Source organism: Myotis daubentonii, chromosome 3 (genome assembly GCF_963259705.1).
Source record: "Myotis daubentonii chromosome 3, mMyoDau2.1, whole genome shotgun sequence".
Taxonomy (NCBI): domain Eukaryota; kingdom Metazoa; phylum Chordata; class Mammalia; order Chiroptera; family Vespertilionidae; genus Myotis; species Myotis daubentonii.
Window position 1 is genome coordinate 157,296,968 of NC_081842.1, and position 23,971 is coordinate 157,320,938.

Sequence of the window (23,971 nt, forward strand, 5' to 3'; positions counted from 1 at the left end):
ATCAGAAATTATCAAAGGAAAAATACAGCTTGGCATCTATAATTATAAAAGCATAATATGCTAATTAGGCCGGACATCCTTCCGGACATCCTTCTGGACGACCTTCTGGACGAAGCTGGGGCTGAGAGGGAAGCCCAGGTCCCGAGTGCCTACTGGCACCCAGAGGGAAGCCTGGGTCCCAGGTGCCAGAGGAAGCTGGTGCTGGCAGCCAGGGGAAGGAAGGCCTACTCTTGCATGAATTTTGTGCATTGGGCCTCTGGTATTTCTATAAAAAGACTATCATGCATCTGTCAAAATGTTGACATGGAAGATTTTCATGATACATTGTTAAAAGGAAAACTTGGATTATAAAATAGTATAATTAAATATAGACATTTATTGGGAAGGTAAAATGAATATTATAAATATGCATAGCAAATATCTGGAATACCATTTATTAAATGATTAACAATACACTAGGTAGTCAGGCTACAGGTGATCTTTCTGTCTTTTATTTAGCTTCTATTAACTAATTTTTCTGCAGTGATCTCATGCCACATTCCTAATTAGAGGCATTTGTATTTCTGAATGATTTCTTAAGTTTAATGTGTTTTTTTCGTTCAACTGCCAATTGTAAAATGCATGTCATCAACTACCTTATCTCTTGTGGTGATAGATTTGTATCAGACAGCCCTTGTCTATGACCCGTAGCATATGTTTTAGATAGCCTGTGGGGTTATCTGGTGGTCATGAAGCTAAGCTACAGTTGTGAACTCAGAAGTGTTTAATTTTCTTAAACATCTGCTGTTCCAGTTACATTTCCATAACAACAACAAAGACAAAAACAAAACTCCAGCTGCCGAAGTGGTAGTATATTGTCTAATGGATTTCTGGGTACATAGAGTTATTTTTTGCTTTTTAAAGTCTAATGAAATCCTGGCAATGATGTTGGAAATGACATCACAACCACACATGGCTCATTTATTCCCGTGAGTCCTTATATAGTTAGAAAGTTCATGGAGGTTAGTCTGCAGCTGCCCTTAATGGTATCTTCTGAGTAATATGTAGCTAGTGTCTTTGGAAATGAAAATTGATGAATCTTGTCTGATTCAGGTGGGAAGAAGCAAAATTAATTTTTTAGTTAGTAATGGAAGGATGAGTCACTTTTACTTCTCTGAAGTTAAAACTCAGAGTGCTTGGGGCAATTTGGTTGAAGAGAGTAGAAAAGAGAGGGAGGGCAGATACGCTGACCGAAGATCCTGAGCCAAGACAGCAGGAGGAAAGGGGTGGTGATAATCCATTCCTTACGCCTGGCTTAGGGTGATGGGGAAGGGAGGCTTGGCAATAGTAACCGGTCCATTGCCATGCAGAGCTTTGAGGTTTATTATAGAGTCCTTCTACTGGTTGGGGATCCCACATTAGATTAACAAATATGTATTGAATACAGGGCATCCCAATATATACACACACTTTGAATAATGATAAAGGCAGTGTTTATTAAAATTCACTTCATTTTCAAAATTGAGCTATCAGCTTTTAAAGTGTGTCTACAATTTTTGGGGGAACACCTTGTATTTTTTGGCCTACCCACATTTGCTTACTCTCTTTATTTTCTTTGTAAATTTTAGATCAACAGAGCTCCGAGCTTTGGGACTGATCAGAAAATAGACTATGATGTAAAAAGGGGAGTGCTGCTAAACGCACTGAAGCTCCTCAACATCAGGTAAAGTATTTCCTCCATTTTCTGGGAAATTTTCGCCACATCTGACAGAACATTCACTTGTACATGGAATTGGCTTGAATTTTTTTGTGTTTTATATTTTGAATTACTCAATTCCATTTATTTTTTTCAAATATCCTTTCCTCTCCTCTAACACACAATATTTCCTTCTCCTCATTTAAGGCTCTGAACCTACAGTAAAAAATATGGTTAAGTTAGAGTATTGCTATACTTATCCTATATAATAAAAGCCCAATGTGCAAATTGACCAAACAGTGGAATGACCAGTTGCTGTGATGCGCACTGATCACCAGGGGGCAGACGCTCAACTCAGGAGCTGCCCCCTGGTGGTCAGTGCACTCACTAAGGAGCAGCTAAGGAGCAGCAAGCCGAGCAGTAAGAAGCAGCGAGCAGGCAGGCAGTAAGAAGTGAGGGGTCCTGGACTGTGAGAGGGATGTCTGCCGAGGCGTTCAGGACTGCGAGAGGCACAGGCCGTGCTGAGGGAACGCCCCCCCAACCCCCACACACAAAATTTCGTGCACCGGGCCTCTACTTTAGTAATATAGAATATGAGGTTGAATTAGAGACTGCCTTAGGAAACGCTCTAGATTATCTCCTCACCTTAGAAGAAACTAAAACAGAGAGGTCATTCAGAAAGTAAAAAATCTCAAACATGGATTTTCTGCCTTTCTCTCCAGAGGTCTTCCCAATATATCTTGTTACCTGGGTAAACAGAAAAGAGAGGCAGTTTTTAAGTGAGGCTTAACCTTCCCATTGAAAAGCATCAATGCGATCCCCCCCCCCTTTTTTAAGGATGAATAATACTCTGTTGTATTATGCACCATATTTTCATTATGCATTCATCCACTGGTGGGCATTTAAGTTGCTTTTGTCTTGGCTATTGTGACTAATGCTGCAATATATACGGGAGTGCAGATATTTATATGAATCCTAATTTCAACTCTTTTGGATATATACCCAGAAGAAGGGTTGCTGGTTGCAGTGTATATGATCATGGATGTCAAATATTTGTAACACTTATATGGGAAAGCTTTTGGCTCATAATGAATAAATATTTTAGAAGTTTAACTGAACTTCTCAAAGAAGTAATGAAATGTTTGCAATTATAAGTGTTGAAACAGCATTTAGGGTATTGGGTTAAAGGACCTCTAAGGTTTTTTGATCTTAGAGATTTTATGATTTCAATTGATTCCACTTGTCATTTTAAGAGCTCTAAAGAAGCTGTGGGATGTTTCTATGAAATTTGTTTATGTTAAATGTTTCCAAGCATTTAGCAGATGCCTGATTGAAAAGTACTTTTCATGGAAAGCATCATTAGAAAAAGAGATAGACATATAAATTTGTTCAAAAATGTTCATATGACTCCTCCTTTTGCCAGATTAAAGAATGATTTGCCTAAATTCTACTGATATCTCAATTATGTTAAAAGAAACGAAAAGAAAAAATAAATTTCTATTTATTTAGCTTACACAGTGTATCATTATTTTGGATTACTTAAGCAATATGCCTATACTTATTTATTTATTTATTTACTATTACTGTATAAGTAGGCCTTGAATTTTCTTTTTTTTTCCTGGCATGTCTTTTGACTTGCCACCCATGGGTGTTTTTGGTCTTCTTAAAAGTGAGATATATACATTGAAACAGTGAGACATTTCTAGGCTTAAAACGAAGGGAGAATTGGACTTCATCTTTCTTAATTTTCCTAGTGTAGTTCCACTAAGAGAATTTAGCAAAATTCATACCATTTAGAGCTTATGCTAATGAAGCTTAGGTTGCAGCTGTGCCTTTTCTCTCCAGCCAGATGGAGGGCTCCATGGGCATATGTGTTAGACTTGTATTTCACTATGGCAAGGTATGCGATGGGCACATCATGGAAACATAAGCAGGAGCTGAGGACACTAGGAAAATTCTTGCCTATTTATTAAATATTATTGGATTAATTTTTATATGGACTATTTTACTTTTGGATAGAATAAATTGTTCTGTGATTCCCTATTTATATTTATTTTAATCAGACTATCACGATGATCTTTTTTATTGTGTTATGTTTCTGGCCAAGAACCTAATTGGATTTCTATTGCCAGCACTTAATCTAAGTTCCTTTCATAATATAACTTAATCTTAGCTTTTTCATCTTATTTCCTATTTCTCTCCGACCAAAACTGTTTTAGTTAGGCTGATTATCACATTACTAGAGGCCTGGTGCATGACACTTGTGCACTTGGCGGGAAGGGGTCCCTCAGCCAGGCCTGCTCCCTCTCGCAGTCCAGGACCCCTTGGGGGATGTCCACTGAGGGGTCCTTAGTGCTGCCTTGTAGGTGGGAGAGGCTCCCACCACTGCTGCTGTGCTCACCAGCCACATGGCTTCTAGCTGTGTGGTGCTCCCCTTATGGGAGTGCACTGACCACCAGGGGGCAGTTCTGGCATCGAGCGTCTGCCCCTAGTGGTCAGTGCGTGTCATAGCAACCAGTCGTTCTGTCGTTCGGTCAATTTGCATATTAGGGTTTTATTATATAGGGTTTTCTCACATGTGTAGCCTATTCTCGTTGATGATTTATTCTGTTCCTTATCCTGAATGCCTTTCCTTACTGCCTATGACTCAAATTTTATCTTTTATTATGATGTATTAGCACAAGTTAATCTTTTCTTTCTTTGAACTTCAGGAGGAATTAGAGTCTGCATAGGACATGTCTTATTGCTTTGTTTACTCTTTTATGCTCTGTGCTCTTTTACTTGGGCATGGCAGATTTTTCCTTTCAATTTGATCTAAGCTCCTTGAAGTCAAGGATCATATACTTTGCTATTCTACACAATTCTTTTAATATATAAATATTTTATTTGTTTCAGCTAGGAACGGAGAGGGGGAGAGAGATAGAAACATCAATGATGAGAGAGAATCATTGATTGGCTGCCTCCTGCACACCCCACACTGGGGATCAAGCCATAACCTGGGCATGTGCCCTGATTGGGCATTGAACCGTGACCTCCGGGTTCATAGGTTGATGCTCAGCCACTGAGCCCATGCCTGCCAGAACACAATTCTTAGTATGATGCTTTGCTTATAGTATGGCTCCATATGTACCCCAAAATTAATAGTGTAAATGTATACTTTCCGTCTCAAGAGAATCGAAAAGCGTGTACTGGTATATAGCTCAGAGTATATATCACAGCCCCTGAGAATACTGAACCTCATATTGAGGGGTCAGAATTGATCCCCTTTGTACTTGGATGGCACAATATAATTTAAGTTCAGATTCAGATAATTTTCTGAAACATTTGGCGTGGGGTCTTCAGAGACAAGAGAGTACAAAAGGGGCTATATGCAGAACAAGAGAAAGAAGAATAAATAAAGGTAAATAGTAAAATCGTAATAAGTAAAAAAGGTGCTTTTTCAGTAATAAAAGGAAAAGGCAATCTTGTATATTGGGGGTGTTGGTGTGTTGATAAGAAGAATCGTTTTTCCTCCATAACTATTGTATTAGAATCATTAAAATTGAGTCTACAAAAGATAGTTATAGTCTCATGAGTTCTGTGAGTCTGAAATACTGTACTGTTTATTAGTTTAGTTCAGATTAGATTAGGTTACATTAGATTATCTGACCCTTAGTTATGACATGACCAGTTCACAGCCTACATGTATATGGTGTATGCAGTAATTCATGCTACCCTGCCCTTGAAAATTGATTCTCACTGGCCTCTTTGACACTCTACTTTCTGAATTCACTTAACTTTGAGCATTTCTCTGTCTTCTATGATTTCACTTCCCCCTACTTGTCATTTTTTTCACTGCATTCTTGCCTCAGCCCTCTTTTCCTCTGTGTCAGTCTCATTCATTTTTGTAGCATCTTTTGTGATTCAGACACTGGAGTCCCAGGTCTACACCTGTATTGAGGTACAGATTAGGGTTCCTCTCGACAGCTCTGTCCACTCTTGGGCTCTGGTCTTGCATTTGCAGATCTCTGCTGAGCATTTACACTCGATGTTTCTGGTCTAACAGGGGCTCAGTAAATTTGTAATGAGTGAGTGAACTAGTAAGGAAGTAAGTAAATGAATGAATGGGTGAGTGATCTGATGACACTTTAAATTCAATATGACCAGAAGTTGAATTATCTTCTCCTTTCTTGCTGGGTTTCTCTCTTTTCTTCTGCTAATGATGTCAATTACTTCCAACCCACAAAAGAAAAACCTTTTCATATATTTAATGTACATTCTTAGCTTATATTGTACTAGAAGATGGAGATAGAAAAATTAGTAAAATTTTCTCTCCTTACGTGGCTCAGTTATTAAAAGGGAAACCATATGCTCATAGAAAAATACTTATAATGATAATCACTCAAACCTAGTTTTGTGTCTTGCTTTGCTTTACTAGTTAATTGTAAAACCATCCATATAAATGTTCAGGCTACAAATCTGGGAGTCATCATTAGTTCCTTCTTTTATTATGAATCAACTGAACCCTGTACAGTGTATGACTACCATTTAATTTTGTAGTCTCATTAAGTTTAATGGCTTCTCATTTCTCTCCTGGATTATTTTACTGGCTTTCTTCCTTCTTCCAGTGCTAACCCCCGCCCCATTTTCCAGCCTCCACTCTGTTGCTCTGCAGATCATTTGACAAGTGTTAACTACTTACTGCAGTAGGGACTAGGAATTCAGTGTGTACCATGATTCCTGGGTTTCTGGCTTGGACAACTTGTTTGACAATACAGTAATGATTTAGATAAAAATTTTAGGTGAGAAACAGATTTAGAGGAGTGATGGGGGAAGGTAGAGAGAGTTCAGTTTTAAACATGCTAATTTTGAGGTTCTCTGTGAGCCCAGGCAGAATTGTGAACTGGGAAATCTGATATACAGTGCCCCGGGAGTTAGAGATATCTATTTGACAGCCATGTACAGATTGCTGTTGGGTCTAATGGATGAAAGCACATAGTGTGCATATTGAGAAGTAAAGGGGGGCCTGGCAGAATCCGGAGGAATGCCAACCTTAAAAAAATGTCTTGAGGGAGGGAGCGGGAGAGAGAGATAGAAATATCAATGAGAGAGAAACATCGACATCAATCAACACTGATTGGCTGCCTCCTGACGCCTCCTGCTGGGGTTCCAGCCCACAATCACGGGCATGTGTCCTGACCGGAAATAGAACCGGTGACCTCTTGGTGCATGGGTTGACACTCAACCACTGAGCCACAGCAGGCCGGCGAGGAATGCCAACATTTGAAAAGATATTTATGAACTCTGATATTCTGATCACGTTTCTACTCTATCAGATGAGGTTTAAACATTGCATCAAAGCAGTTTTGATCTTTAGATTGTATACAAAACAGTGTTTGATCTGGTCTTTGCATCTCTCATCAATATGATCACTTTTTGTTCTTTTCCTCTGCCTTGGAATTAATTTTTCTAAGAACGCATGTGTGGTGCTATTCCACATGTTCATGGTTTTTGCACATATTCTCATTTAAATGTACGTTTATCTTTGTTCCTCTGGTGAATATCAACTCATTAAATTATCTTAACCATTTTTAAGTGTGCAATTCAGTGGCATTAAGTCCGTGCACAGTTTTGTGCAACCATCACCACCATCCATCTCCAGGACTTTTTCATTGTGCAAAACTGAAAGTCTGTACTCAAACAGGTACTCTCCATGGATTGCACCTGCTACATGGGAGGGAAGAGAGAGGAACGAGTTTCAGAGGAAAGCAGTCTCCCAACAGGACTTTTCCTATAGAAATCAGACAGCTGTAACTAAATTTGCATGATTGGGCAAAAATGAGACCGACTATGCAGAAGTCTTCAAAGAAATAGTGATTGTTAGGCTAGGATTTCAGTCAGAATTGAAAATAAACTAAGGAGTGGTTAGTGTAAATGAGGGAATACTTAAATATAAATGGAATTGTTGAAGGAAGAGAAAAGATCCAATATTTATTAAGGACCTATTATTGATACCACATGTTGATCTTTATAAGAACTGTAGGAGGGAAACATTTTTGTTAGTATTTAATAGATGGGGAAATAGACTCAGCAGGTAATTAACCTGAGATTGTACAGCTAGTACATCGTTACACTGTTTTCATTTTATTTTGTTACCTTCAGAGCTTCTATTTACAATTGGGAGACCCTTATTTGATGCTGATTAGATGAATATAACGTATGTGGCTATATAATTTAATAAACATTGATTCCTATTGTCACTGTGTCTCCTTTTCTGCTCCTTCTCCTCACAAGGATAAAATCACAATTGGAATTCTAGAATAGGATCTTGTGTTTTATATTTTAGGACCAGTGATAAAAGGAGAAACTTGGCCAAACAAAAAGCTGAGGCTCAAAGGAGGCTTTATGGTCAGAATTCAATCAAAAGGCTCTTGCCAGGTTCCTCAGACTGGGAGCAGCAGAGGCATCAGCTGGAGAGGCGGAAAGAGGAGTTGGTATGACTATTTTAACACACCCACGTTTTGAATTGCATAATTCATTTGCCAGGTTTTATTTGTCAAATTTCTGTATTTCTAGAAAGAGAGACTTGTTCAAGTGCGAAAGCAGGTCTCTAAAGAACAACATGAAAATCGACATATGGGGAATTATAGGTAAGCGTGCTTCCTTTTTATACAGATTGTACAAGTGAAGTGTCAAAACGATGAGTGTACATTTTTTAATGCTTTAGGCTTGTTTTAAGCACTGTTCATTTTACTTTGAGATAGTGCTTTCGTTTGATATTTTTCTAGAATGAAAAAGTAGACAGCAAGTAGATGGTTCAGACTTGGGAGACTCCTGCTAGCCAGCCTCGAGGGTGGTTAAATCTGATATTATCTTTTAAGTCAGATATTATCCTGTGACCTTATCTATAATATAAAAGCCTCGCAACTGAATGGCGGATGACCAGAATGACTGGTCGACCAGTTGCTCAACACAGGAGCTGCCGCCTGGTGGTCAGTGTGCTCCCACAGCGGGAGCAGCTGCTCAGAGGGCGGGTCCACAGCCACTTGGCTGACTGGGATGAACTGCGCTCCCCCAGTGAGCCCCAGTGCACAAATCCGTGCACCAAGCCTCTAGTTTGGTTATAATGTGGTGTTTTGAGACACATTTCAGGTCTACTAGTATTCTTTCTGCCAATTCCAAGGGGTGACTATATTTTGTTCTAAACTCTAATGTATCAGGGACTAGGCAAATAATGAAGATGTTTGAAGGAGACAGATATGAGACAATAGAAAGGGTGTGGGCTCTGCTACATGAAACCCCTTCCATGGTATCAGCTTTGACAGGGTAAAAGGAGACTCCCTAAGCTCCTCGTGTTCTTAAAGAGACTGTCCTTCCTCCCAAGCTTTGACACGGCCTCAGCAGAATTAGGAGAATTGGGGGCCATACATCATCTTGCACTCATAGTAGGCCATTCTTCCCTAGCCTCAACACCATCAGCAGGAGTGGTGACATCACATTTCCTGTCACCCTACCTCTACCAAATTCTCTCCACTATCCCAAGAGATCATCAGGTTAATCTCTGCATTCGTCAGTAACCACACTAAATCCAACACTCCCAAGTTATCCCTCATCACCTAAACATTCCCCCATGACGTTTTGGATTTCTTCAGTATACCCAACTGCAATGATTTCAACCACTACCTCCAACTAAACCCTTATACTGTATCATCTGGAGTTGTATTGTTTAAGATAACTCTCTAGATAAACTTTAATTTGTGTGCATGACAATGCACATTTATGGATTTTTCCTAACTGTATTCATCTTTATTTGTGGCACCCAGTAAAGGCAGAATAGGAGGTTAAGGATTAGCTATGTAGTTGACATTAACTCTTACACTATAATAGCTTCTTTTTTTTTTTAATTGAATTTACTGGGAGTGACACTGGTTCACAAAATTATACAGGTTTCAAGTGTGCAACTCAACAAAACATCATCTGCACACTTCATCATGCACCCATCACCCCAAGCATGAGATGATGGGCAAATGCTCATCATCCCTATTTCTCCCTCTTTGCCCACCTCCACCTAGCCCTGCCTCCTTTCCCTCTGGCTATCACCACACTGTTTTCTGTGTGTATGTGTTATGTATATGTTTTTGTTTTTTGCCAATCCCTTTACCTTCTTTCACCCAGCTACCCAACCCCTCACCCCTGACAGTTGTCAGTCTGTTAGTTTTTTTAAACACGTTGGTTTATCTGATTTTATTATAGACGAATTTATCCTCCTGATGATAAAACTCTACTTGAAAAGTATGAAAATTTGTTGGCTGCTGCCTTTCAGACCTTTCTTTCAGGAAGAGCAGCTTCATTCCAGCGTGAGCTGAACAATCCTTTGAAAAGGATGAAGGTAAAGGAATACGTGTTTATAAAGAGAAAAAAGAATTATGCCAAATAATATGCTTTTAAAAAACAACCTACCTCAGTCCCACATATAGAAACATTTTACGTTGAAGATGCACTTGCTTCCATTTTCACAGTTGGTAACATTTCATAACCAACCAGGTGGTTTCAAAAATAAGAAGTTGTCTAACAGGACAAATTATGCAGTAGAGAATGTTGATGTTATATGTTGCAATACTGATCTATTGTAATAAACATGTGTTATAACAACTGTGTATATGTAACTGAATTAAAAATCCATTGTATTTACCAAGTGGTTTGTAATGTTCTCATTATTTGTAGCGTATCTGACATTATTCAATATTTTTCCCTGATGCTGCCTAGACCTGATAAAGGAGAAGTAATAAATACACATGCATATCCCCAAACATTCCCCCACTCCCCACCTAGTAATCTATTTACCTTACTGACAGTCTATCAGTTATCTATTGCAGCATAATAAACCATTTCATTTATTTGCTCATTATTCTGCACACTTGGCTGGGCTCACTCGAGTAGTTCTTTCTGCTTGTCTTGCTTGGAGTGAATAAAGTATGATTCACTGCATTTATCTGAAAGGATATGCAAGATGGCTTCACTGACATGTCTAGAGCCTCAGGTGAGAGAGCTGGAACATCTGGGGAGCTGACTGAGTGTCTCTTTTTCTCTGCATGGTCTCCCAGCAGGGTAGCCAGATCCCTCACTGTGGTAGTCTGAGGTTCCAAAAGGGAGAATTTAAAGACAGGCCCAGTGTATAAGTGCTAATCAAGCCTCTGCTTGCATGACACTTACTAATGTTCCATTGGGCAACTAACTTTATGTGGACCTATTAATACTCTTTGGACTTTATATTACTTGACATATCCCTACAGTAATATATTCCCCATATCATGGTTACACTGTTATATTGAGTAATTACAAAATCATGATAAATATGATCTTTTCACTCAGAAAACTTTCCACAACAGAAAGTTTCAAAGCCATTTTCAAGCTGGCTAGACCTAAGAGATAGAAGCAGAAGGAACATTGTATAGCCCAAGTGTTATTTTCCTCCAAATTTCCCTCTTTTGAGGTATGCAAATGTTTTAACATTAGAATTATGTTCTGTGGCCTTTTTGTTTTTATTTTTAAATATATTTGTGTTGATTTCAGAGAGGAAGGAGCGGAAGAGAGAGATGGAAACATCAATGATGAGAGAGAATCATTGGTTGGCTGCCTCATGCGTACCCTACACTGGGATTGAGCCTGCAACCCGGAGATGAGTCCTGACCAAGAATCAAACTGTGACCTCTTGGTTCATAGGTCAGTGTTCAACCACTGAGCCAAGCCAGCCTGGCCTTTTTTTTTTTTTTTTTTTTTTTACCCGTGGGAGACCTTTCTTCATTTTTCTTCACGTGTTCTGTAATGTTATTTCCCTCTCCTGTGGCTAAATAATCTATTCCTTTTTCCCATTACATTGATCCTCCATCCCTGTTTTTTCTAGTAGAAAACCTAGGGGTACAGATACATCTAGATTCAAATTCTAGTTCCCCACATGTTAATTTTATCACCTTAGGCTAAACTATTTGATCAATGGTTTCCTTGTCACCAAAATAGTAGTATTAAAACTACTTGTCAGGTTGGTTATGAAAATAGAATTGAGGTTAACTAAAATAGTCTATTAAAGTACTTGACACGTAAGAAATAGGCTTCAAAACTTAATTCCCTATTTCTATTCCTCAAAATGTAGTTTAAATGTCACCACTTTGCCCTGTTCCCTGGGCCTGTGAGCCTATTCTTATGCAAATTTTACATTTTTTTTTGTTTGTTTCTTTTTAGTAAGTGTTGAGATTAGGTAGTGCATGCCCTCAATTTGTTCTTTTTCAAACTCTTTTGGGCTTTCTAGGTCCTTTTACATTTTCGTATAAATTTTAGAATCATCTTGAGAATATTTTTTAACAGGCTGCTGGGGTTTTAATTGGAACTATAAGGAAACTGTAAAACAATTTCTCGGGAATTAACAATACTGAGTCTCTGATCCATTAATATGGCATATCTCCATTTATTTGAGTCTTTTATTACTCAGCTCTGTTTGTAGTTTTTGCTATATAGTTCTTGCACATATTTCATTAAATTTATTAAGTATTTGGGTTTTTTTGCTACTATTGCCAATAAATAGTTTTTCATTTTTTTTTTTTTTTCACTTTTTGGTTTGTTGCCTGGAAGTAGCTATCTGATTATTTTTATATATTGCCCTTATACATAGCAATTTTTATATTTATATTTTTATTAAATTCTGATTTTTATTTTGGTTATTTAGAAGTTTGTTAATTAATTTCCATACATTAAAATTTTGTAGTTTTATTTTTTTAGGGATTTCTGGTCTAGTTGATCGGTGTTAGAAAAGCATTTCAGTCTTGTAAAATGAATTGAGACTTGCTTTATGTCTCAATATAGTACATATTTTAGCAAATGTACCAAGTCTACTTGGTAATGTGTATATTGCAGGTGTTGGTTGTAGAGATTTATAGATGTCGTTTAAGTAAATTTGACTATTAGTGTTGTTTAAATATTCTATATCCTTTTATATATTTTTTTGGCCTACATAGTGTAGCAATTGCTGAGAGAGGTTTGTGGATTTAGTTCTGTCAATTTTTGTTTCAGATTCTTTGAAGTTATGAAGATGTCTCCCTAATTCACCTTTCCTATTTTATCATTATATGCAGTGTTTATCTTTCTTTTGGGTAACATTCTTTGTCTTAAATTTTACTTTGCGTGATTAATAGTTTATTTCTTGTGGTTACTGTTTAAATGGCATATCTTTTCTATCCAGCCACTTAGTAACTCATGTTAAAAGTAACAATATTTACAATACCTCTGGTAAATAGCATAAAGTTAAGTCATACTTGTTTTTAAATCTAGTCTGACTATGTGTCTAAATCATTTTACAAAATTACTGGTATAGTTGGGTTTATGTCTGCCTTTTGTCTTTTTTTTTCTTCTATTTATACTATTTGTTTAGTATTTCTTTTTTGCTTTTCTTTATTCTTGGAAAAGTCAATTTTTAAATTATTTTATCTTCACTATTGGCTTTTAGTTATAGTTGCAGCATAATATGGGGTTTTGAAAAGAAATCACAATATGCATCCTTAAATCATAAAGTCTACCTTGAATTAGTATTTTATCACTTCATAAGAATGCTAGTGGTTTAATTTTATTTGGTGCCTCTCTCTAGACCAGGGGTGGGCAAACTTTTTGACTCGAGGGCCACAATGGGTTCTTAAACTGGACCGGAGGGCCGGAACAAAAGCATGGATGGAGTGTTTGTGTGAACTAATATAAATTCAAAGTAAACATCATTACATAAAGGGGTACGGTCTTTTTTTTTTTTAGTTTTATTCATTTCAAATGGGCCGGATCTGGCCCGCGGGCCGTAGTTTGCCCACGGCTACTCTAGACTTTGTGCTGTTATCACATATATTACTTACAGTCTTTAAAACACCTTGTTATTATTTTCTAAGCTCTAAGTGGTCTTTAATAGTTTCTAAATACCACTTCATATTTACCTACATATTTATCCTTTCTTGTGTTCTTCATTTCATGCTTCTGACATGATCATTTCTCCTAGTTTGAAGAAACTTTCTCTAGTATTTCATATTCATTTTAGTATGAATTCTCTCAGTTGTTTTGTTTTTTTTTTTTAAGCTGAAATTGTCTTTTACTTTCATCTTTATTTTAAACTAGTGGCTCAGTGCACAAATTTGTACACATTGAAAGTGAATTAATTAGAAGAAATATTTTAATATTTCTATTTGCCCGCCCCCTGATCGCCATCCCCTCCCTCTGCCTGCTGGCACCTGCTTTGGCTGGCCTGGCACTGCCTGCTCGCTAGCCCTTCCCTCCGCTGACTGGTCGTTCCACCCTTCAATCAATTTGCATATTATTTTTTTATTATATAGGATAGTTTTACTGAGCATAGAATTTTATCTTACCAGGCTTTTTTCTTTTCCTTTCAGCACTTTTAAAGATGTCATTTCTTTGTCTTCTCATTCCTATTCAGAATCCAGCCATTATTTTTTGTTTGATTTTCCTATGAATATAATATGTCCTTTGTCTTGACTGCTTTTTCTTGTATTTTCAGCATTTTGTCTTTGATGTGTCTATGTGTGAGTTCCTTTGTATTTACCCTGCTTGTGGTTTTGTCAACTTCTTGAAGACAGGCACTAATGTCTTTCAATGGTTTTATTTACTGCCATTTAAAATTGTTTTCTGAATTTCATTTTGGTTATTGAGAAGTTTGTTGCTTAATTTCCATACATTTAAATTTGCTTTCACTATTTCATCAGATATTTGTGCTGTATTTTGTGTATTGTCTCTTTATGGGACTCCAGTTTCACATATATTAGATCATTGGACAGCCTCCCATTTATCTTTGATGCCCCATTCTGTTTTGTTTTTCTCTCTCCCTCTCTCTCTCTCTCTCTCTCTCTCTCTCTCTCTCTCTCTCTCTGTGTGTGTGTTTCAGTTTGGATAATTTTCATTGACATATTCTTGCTGTGTGTAGACTGCCCTTGAGCCTACCCAATCACTTCTTAATTTTAGATTATATTAGTCAATTCAAGAATATCTATTTGGTATTTTAAAATTTTATTTCTCTGGTAAAATTTTGGATCCTTCATTCATTTTGTTCTCCTTTTCATTATTTCCTGTAACATGTATATAATAAGTTTTGAAAAATCTTTATTAATTTTAATATTTGGATTATTTATTGACCTGCTTTTATTGACATCCTCTACTTTTGATTATAGGTCACATTTTTTTAGTTGTTATTTTGGATGTCCTATAATTTTTATTTGTTTGATAGATGCTTATAAAAGAATCATGAAGCTGAACTGATATTTTCTCCAAAAGAAGGCAAATATTTCTTAGTACAGAGTGTTAGAGTGAGGGGCTAATTACTTCGAGCCAAAGAAAAGTTAAAGAAAAGCAAAAGTCAGCAAGTGGTACTACATCAAAATTAAAAGCTTCAATATAGCAAAAGAAACAAACAAAGAAACAAAAAAAAATGCAACCTACAGAATGAGAGAATGTTTTTGCAAACTATATCGAGGATAAGGAGTTATTAGCCAAATATATAAAGAATTCATGTAACTCAATAACACACACAAAAAACCCCCATCAGATTAAAAAATGGGCAGAAGAACCCAATAGACATTTTTCCAAAGAAGACATCCAAATGGCCAACAGAGATACGAAAGATGCTCCACATCACTAATCATCAAGGAAATACAAATCAAAACTACAATGATATATCACTTTATACCTGTTCGAATGGTTATTATAAAAAAAGAGACAGAGTTAACAAGCATTGGAAGGATGTGGGAAAAGGAATGCTTGCACATTCATGGTAAGAGTGTAAACTGGTTCAGCAGCTGTGGAAAACAACCTAAGTGCCTGTTAGTGGATTAGTGGATATAGATGATGTGGTATAGACTACAATGAACTATTCTGTGATGAGAAGGAAGAAAACCCTGCCATTTGAGGCAACCTGGATTGCCTCATTATGCTAAGGGAGATAAGTCAGACAGAGAGAGACGAACCCTGTATGATATCCCTTACATGTGAAATTTTTAAAAAGCCCATTAAAAACAGTAAAATTGTGGTTACCACAAGCTGGGTGGTGGGATGGGAGAAAGGTGAATATAGACAATTATATTGAACTATAATAGTTAAATTTGCTAAGAGATTAGTTCTTAATTATACCACATACAATGGCAATATTACAATATATAAATGTATCATAACCAATATGTTGTAAATCCTAATTTTATACAATGTTATATGTCAAATATGTTTTAATTAAAATAAAAAGGTTGCCCTAGCCAGTTTGGCTCAGTGGATAGAGCATTGGCCTGTGCACTGAAGGGTCCCTGGTTCGATTCTGGTCAAGGGCACATGCCTGGGTTGCGGGCTTGATCTCTAGTAGGGGGCGTGCAGGAGGTAGCCGATCAATGATCCTCTCTCATCATTGATGTTTCTATCTCTTTCTCTCCCTTCCTCTCTGAAATATGAATGAATAAATAAATAAATAAATAAATAAATAAATAAATGAATGAATAAATAAATAAATAAATAAATAAATAAATAAATAAATGAATGAATAAATAAATAAATAAATAAATAAAATAAAATAAAATAAATAAAATAAGAAAGGTTGAACTGGGTCCAGGCTGGGTTGTAATAGTTATAGTTTCAAGTGCCTTGAAGGTGACATCTATTCAGTGTTTATTACAGGCCTCATTCTCTATTGGTATTTAAGGACTGTAAGACTACAGATAGGTATTTCTGGCTTTCCATCCTTGCCTCCATTCTCCTATATCACTTCATACTAAAAAAGTGCTAACAGAGCGACCCAGCAGGTGGAGAGAGCCAGCTCTGTGGGGCTCTTCCAGATGTTACACTAGCCCACATGACCATAGGAATTTCCTTTGGGTTTTTTATCATAGCAGAATCTCTCTGTTCTGGGCCTGATCTTTGTTGATCTGTGTCCAGATATGCAAATGACCCCAATGTACAAAGAGGTCACTCATCTCTTCAAACCTAGGAAGAACTTTTCCCTGTCTGGTATTTAGTTCCTTTATACTACTTTTTAATCCACAGCTTTCCAAAGTCTTAAAAATATGATTATTTAGTTTATCTGTCTTTCTCTAGCTGTTACGATAAAAGTATTGCCTTTTACATTTTTTCTCCTAAACAGAGGTAGAACTCCATACATTTCATTTTAACTGTCTTGTGCTTTGGAATTCATTGTAGGATCATTATTTAATCAAACTGTATAGCAAGAATGTTTTTGTATTTTAATAGCTAAACTTTCTGTGATTGGTATGAAGAGAAACATAAATTTCATTGCACAGTGAGATTTCTAGTTTCTTCAGAAACCTTTTTTTTAAAAAAGAGGTACTGAAATATAAATCATATAAGTAAAGATGTGATATTTTTGTAGGTTGAATAAATATTTCAAAGAAGCATCAATTATTCTTTCAATATAGCTATTATGCTCCCATTGCTCTGGTTTGCTCAGTATTCACTTGGGTGTTATGTTTTTATAACTTTTCCCTTTGACTTCAAAATGATTTTCGAAGAGGATTAGAGAAGGTATTAAGCCTATAGGATGAAAACATTTTATAAAGTTCTAAAGATACTATTGTTCAATAGTTGAAGTTTTGAAAATTCCATTAAATTGTGCCCATTGAACAAATATTAACATTAGATTACTAACTGCTAGGCCAGTCATCAGTTTTCTGTCTGAAATTGTATTATTATTTTACAATAATCAATATAGAAATGATTGATAAGATTGTGGTCTGGAAAATTAGAGTGATTTTTAGAAAATTTAAAGTGTCTAATAGGCTAATTTATTATTGTAGTCAGATTTTAATAATGTTCTAAAATATAAAAATACATTTGTTTATAATCTATAATAAAAAAAGTGTAATATGCAAATCTACCGAATGACCAAACAGCAGAACAACCGTCCGGATGACACGCACTGGATGACACGCACTGGCACCAGGACAGCCAAGGCGGGTGCTATGTGATTGGTCAGGGGGCCCCACCATCACTCCATGATTGCCCTGCCGAGGGAGGTCCGGGCCACCCACTGCGTGGCGATTGATGGGGGGCTCCGTGGAACCAGGGAACCAGGGAACCAGGGAACCAGGGAACCAGGGGTGTGTGAGGGCAGATGTGGGCAGTGCCAGGCGAGGGCCCCAGCAGCCGGGGCCGGGGCTGGGGCTGGGAGGCAGCCAGGGCTGTGAAGGCCTATCGTTGCACGAATTTCGTGCATTGGGCCTCTAGTAATATATAATAGATTTTCAGCAATGTATTATTTATATTGTCAGATTTTAGTGAACGCCATTTTTTAAAGAGTTTTTCATGGCCTTTATTACTCATTTGATCTGAGTAGACTTCATTAAATAGTTTTGTACATTATTTTATGGAGATTAATGAATTTAGAAAAATTCTAGAATCCATTGGTGATCATAGTTTTAATTAATATCTTTTTAAGGAGGAAGAAATTTTGGATCTTCTGGAACAATGTGAAATCGATGACGAAAAGTTGATGGGCAAAACTTCCATGCCTCGAGGACCAAAGGTACAGTACCCGTATCTTTCTTAGTATCAAAGTAGATACGACTAAGTGCAGTTGTTTCCCCTTTGTATTTGTCACTATAGTAATGACTGATGCCACTTTCAAGGAACTGCATGGACTATGTGTGCAGTACAGAGAGAGTTGGTTATCTCACACATAGAAGTTCTAATTTTGTTTTGTTTTGTTAGTTTTCCTCACTCTTTTTGGGTTCTTTTTGTAATACTAGTGAAATCCTGATGAGTCGGACCAAGAGGGACCTAGAACTAATAGCCTTGTTTTATACTCAGTATTAATTTTCCCTCGTTTCTCTAGACATATAATTACCAGAGAAGTATAGTGATATAGAGAAGGCAAATCGTGACTCTAGAAAACCTTATCACAAGCCCCACATATTTTGCTGACTTAGCAGCATTGAAATTGTGTTAGTCGACATAGGCAGCTTCTAGGAATGAAGAGAAAGCAGTCATGCGTGCAAAAATGAGCAGGTGTTTGCTTTACCTTTATCGGCACTGTGGTGATGACATCAATATGGTCCTTGGTTATATGTCAACAAGTTCTCGCTAATAGCGCAGGGAAGAGATGAATTTGTTAAGTACTGGGAACTTTTTCATTGTGCTCTTATTACTTTACGTTTCAGCAATACTAAGCTATGTCCTTACACTCATCTTTCTCTGTTGTCCTTTCATGCTTTTTCTATGCCTCTGTGCTTGACTGATTAGAGCCCCCCTTCCTAATCTAGCTGAATCGGTGCTACCTTTGTAGAGTCCTCTTCACTCCCCTAATTAGACTTAGATCTTCCTTCCTCTCCTCCTGCTGTATCACAAATAATGCTTCTGTACAGCAGTTGTGACAAATAATTACTTGCATCTTTGCCTTAATAAAAGGTTGTAAGTTCCTTGAGGGTAGGATGTTTTTATCTTTGCATCTCTCACACCAAGCACAGCATCTGGAACTTGGTAGCTTCTCAAACACTATTAGTTAGGCCCTGGCTGGTGTAGCTCAGTTGGTTGGGCATCGTCCAGTGCAGCAAAAGGTTGCCGGTATGATTCCCTGTCAGAGCACATGCTGGAGTTTGATTCCCAGTCAGCGCACATGCCCGAGTTGCAGCTCGATCTCCAGTAGGGGGCATGCAGGAGGCAGCTGATCATGTTCTGAGCTCACATCATTGTTTCTCTCTCCCTCTTCCTCTCTCTAAAAATCAATAAAAATATTTTTAAACCCCTACTATTAGTTACATTTGTTGAATGTGTCTGCAAGGACCTCATTGGCAAAATGAGCAGATAGGTGAACCAAGAACCAGATTGTGGCAACTACTGTAATCAAATGAGTGGAAAGTGTTACAGTGAGAGAAGAAAGGAATTGGCAGACTGTGGATGGTTTCATAAATGCCATTTGAACTGGGTCTTTGCAAATGAGTAATGCTGTAAACATTCAAGATGGGTGAAGGACGTTTGAGTTAAAGGGAACATTCAAGGCAATGACATGGAGTTGTGACATTGCCTAGCTTGTTAGAGAAATATGAAGAATTTGGTATGACTCCAGTGGAAGATTCTTGGAGAGTACAATGGTACGTGATGAACCTGGTGAAAGATACGGATCTGGTGAAGACTGGAGGTCTTGGATGTCAGGCGCTGCTCTTCTGAATTATATCCTCTCTATTGAGGAATTGTGGAAGATGTCATTGCCAATGCCTTTGGAACAATTATATTTTTAGCGTGTCTGTAAAAGTGAATGAGTCATTCCTTCACTTTGGAAAACACTGGGAAGTTTCTGAGCTTTGTATATTAATTATTGCAATTCACTTATGACCCACTTAAAAATAAAATTGGACATAAAAGTAAGTAGTATGGTTTGTGCGATAACTCAATACCAGTTTGCAAATTATTCCATTTTTCAGTTAAGACATTGTTTAGCATTTATGCCACTATGACGTCTTATTAGTTATTGCTTGAACAGTGTGTTGGTCAAAATGCACATATGACACAGCTTTTAGTTTCCTCTTGTGATTCTTTAAAATGTCAAACAGCTCACTCTGTAGTCAAGCTCCCTTAAAAAACCTGAAACCTGTTTGCCTCCACGAAGGAAGGCACTGTCGGTGAGCCTGATTGTGCCACTGTTTCTTCTGGGTCTGCCAGACTTCCGAAGAAACGCCCTTCCTCCAGAATTCTTACTCCCCAAGGCTGTCAAGATATTTGGTGATTGTATTACTGGTAAATGACTGGTTTTTATGCATATCACAATGAACATTGCTAGTGCTCAGTAAATATTGGACTATCAAAAGGAGAACATACTTTTAAATACAAGTTGGCACCATTGTATATTAAATTACTTTCCTCTGGTGATTTTTCATCCTTTGCAAAGCCAATAACCGTAAGATCATGCTCTGGCTCACTGTGTGTTCCGGGCACTTCATGCAATGCTCTTCCTTTCTGTACCTTTCATCTCACACTGTTACATGAGAGGAGATGCCTTCTTCCAGTGAAATCCCATGGTAGCCAAGGATTTCATTATTTATGTATGCTAACCTCAAACATTTGTGTTTGAACAGAGAACAAGAAACTTATATACAACTATGGGAACTTTCCCCAGCAGGAATAAGAGGCATATGGTACATGTGATAGTCTCTTAACATGACTAAGTTCCCAAACTGTCTTGACCTTGTTGGTTCATACTCTTTGTGAAGTAAAACTGCCCCACTTCCCTGATCTCATTCTTTCAGCGGCACTGGAAACACATTGATGGGGAGGTTTGAAGACAAGAGATTCTAATGGAGATATTGGAACACAGTAGTCTGGCATTTTGAATCTTTACAGTTTTACCCTCTGCATCGCACCAATCCTCCAAAAATTTATGATGTATTGATTTACATTATATCACTTTTGTTTTTCTTAAATGTAGCACGGGCATTGAAAAGCAATGTGGTCCCATTATGGCCAGACCCTTTGTGTCATAGTTAGGAATCGTCTGAGAAAGAACCTAAGTTGTTCATAACCAATTTGGAAAGTGGACAATTAACTACAATTTTTTATTTGTAAAAATGTTCATAACAAGTTAGATATATGAGAAATACCTTAGTCCTTTTGCACATTATCTGTGTGAATTGGTTCATTGGCTTCTGTTTTAAGATGTGACCTTTGTGGACGTATAGTGGTTTATCTTACTTTACTTTCTGTGGTTTATTTGGCCTCTGCTTTCCTTTTCTTTTTGTCTCTCTGCCCCTCTTGTCCTTCTTCTCTCCTCCTCCTCTCTTTCTCACAAGCATGTGCACACATATCCACAAACACATACACACACTTTGATTGAATGACTGAACATTAATGATACAACAGAGGTACATACCTGAGTCTTGATGAGTAATGGGTAACCTCTCTGTATGGAATGAAGAAAATTTGATTATGTTTCTAATTTTTATAATTTTATCTCAAATAATTTATTTTATTTTCTTTGTGATAACCTTGTCTTTTTTTTTAAATCACGGAGAAAAAGCATTTTCCTCATTATGACTGAACTATGTTATTTAAGGAAGAATATTTGGCAGAAATAGAAAAATTAGTGAATTGCATTGGAGGCTAATAACAGCACTGTAGCAGTAGCACTTTGGAGGATTTTCAGGTGTCAGTGAGAAGCAACATGCATAGTGGGAAACTGAAAGTAGTAATTAATCATGTTAGTGTGCCTTCTTAAGAAACGTTCTGACAGTAACACCTTTTTCTGTGTTTTAGCCTCTCTGTTCCATGCCTGAGAGTACAGAGGTGATGAGAAGACAGAAGTACTACAGCAGTGATAGCAGTTATGATAGTAGTGACAGCTCTTCAGAATCAGATGAAAATGAAGAGTACCAAAGTAAAAGAAGAGAAAAGCAAGTTACTTACAATCTTAAACAGTCCAACCACTGCAAAATATTCCAAACATCCAGTAAGTTAATTTCTTCTAATTTAGTTATTATCTGAAGAATTATGGAACTGAATTATAAAACTCAATAAAAGGATCTTGGGCCAAATGAATGCTTGTCCTGTGTGAGGAAACCTGAATTCTATCCCACGTCCTTCCCTAACCAGATGTGGGTGCATCCCATAATCCCCTTCAGGGTCTGGAGGTAGAAGATGAAAGTTTAGTCGACCTCAGAATCTCTATAGTCCATTCTTCTATATGTCATAGTTTTTGTTAAGTCCTAGACATCTGCATGGATTTACAAAATGTGATGCGTGACTCATCTGCTGATTGCCTTCTCTCTTAAGCCAATGTATTCTTTCACACCCTTTCTTGCTTTCTCTACCTCTCTGCCACCCCTTTTGTTGTGTATCCTTGCCTACTTTTTAAAATATATATCTCTCTCGGTATTTGACTTGAATGTATCTGTGAGCCACACAATTGTGAAATAGTTTTGTTTCCTCTTGTTTTCATCATGGGTAAGTGCTAAAGTTGGGGCTTTTGGTAGATTGGGGGAGTGAACAACCAGCTTCTCTGTCTCCTTCCTTTTCAGGTTTAGTTTTCTTTCTTCCTTTATTTCTTTTTACATTTTCTCTTCCATTCTCCTGCCCTTTATTGTTTTTTGATCCCCAATGTCCACTATTGTGTCCATAATTCTTTCATCCCCAAATGTCCAGTGTAGCATCCCTGTTTGCCCCGGCTCCCTTAGAGATCCTCCCTGACACTGCAGGACTTATTCTTATCTCTTGTTTCTCACATCTCTCTTTGCCTTGACCTTCATTATCCCAGGACTTCATTACAGGGACTGCTTCGATCATGCAGTAAACACAATGTGAGCCTTTGTTCATCTCCAACAATGGTTTAATGTGTTCGCTTCCCTGATAATAGAATTTTGCCTTCAACACTTATGGCAAAATGCACGGGGAATGCATAACTAATAGATGAAGATCTTAATGGTCTTTCATTTGTTTCTAAATTATTTCATAAAGATACCTGCTAATGTTCCTGTCTTTGAAGGTTTATATGTTTGGATGGGAAATAATGTTGTATTATGTTCCATTGCATTTGTTTATTTATTTACTCATTTAAGGTATCTTTATTGAGCACCTGCTCCAGAGTTTATAGTTATTTTATCAGTTTCTTCCTTTTTTCTTAAAGCTCTCTTAAGTACTTTCAGCATGTCTCTGTGTATGACCCTGTTCCTCTCAGAAGCTGGCCTTGTTTTGCCCAGATTTCACCCATTTTTAACCCCTCTTGGCTAATGTGTGCATCCCTCACAGCAATGAATTAGCAGAGAAAAGGGTAGGATTAAGAAAAACTATTCAGGTTCTCATAGCTTTGAGATTGTTCTTTGTTCTTAGACCAATAGGTTAATAAATCGATATTGGAGAAATAATGCACTAAAATCTTTTTAAGTGTGAATTCTCCTTTTAAAATTAATTTAATTCAATTACATATCTTTTAACTAAGTATTAGATTTTATTTTTATAGTCATTAGGAATTGCAGTAAGGGTGTCTCTTTGTTTTACATTCTCTCTTACCCTAAGTAATATAGCCACAGACCCTCCTTGAGTTTTCTGTCCAAAGTGATGCTGGTGAACAAAGACAAAGTCCAGATTATTTGTAACACTTTCTGTTGTAGATGGTTAACTTAGGAAACTCAAACCTGTTAACGTTTTGAAATATATATTTTGGGTTGCTATAAGTTAGTCATATACAAAACTATATTAAATATTCTTTCACATAATTTATTTAAATTATAACCATTTTTTTGTTAACCAACCTAAATGTCGTTGGCATATCTAGCTACTTAGTTACTGTGTATGAATTTTCAG

General features: G+C 37.2%; 1 protein-coding gene across 6 annotated transcripts in view; it reads left to right on the forward strand.

Moving 5' to 3' along the window:
* Positions 1 to 23,971, forward strand: part of TTLL7 (tubulin tyrosine ligase like 7) — a 141,203-nt gene that overhangs the window by 71,169 nt on the left and 46,063 nt on the right. For 5 of the 6 annotated variants that reach the window (XR_009451954.1, XM_059689058.1, XM_059689055.1 and 2 more), the window contains 6 exons: positions 1,608 to 1,702; positions 8,001 to 8,148; positions 8,231 to 8,304; positions 9,908 to 10,043; positions 18,123 to 18,209; positions 21,929 to 22,121. Coding sequence is in view for 5 of the 6 variants with exons in the window: in XM_059689058.1 (XP_059545041.1) it covers positions 1,608 to 1,702; positions 8,001 to 8,148; positions 8,231 to 8,304; positions 9,908 to 10,043; positions 18,123 to 18,209; positions 21,929 to 22,121 (733 nt within the window). In the remaining variant the exon portion in view is untranslated. The remainder of the gene's footprint in view (positions 1 to 1,607; positions 1,703 to 8,000; positions 8,149 to 8,230; positions 8,305 to 9,907; positions 10,044 to 18,122; positions 18,210 to 21,928; positions 22,122 to 23,971) is intronic. The other variant, XM_059689057.1, reaches the window with a different exon arrangement.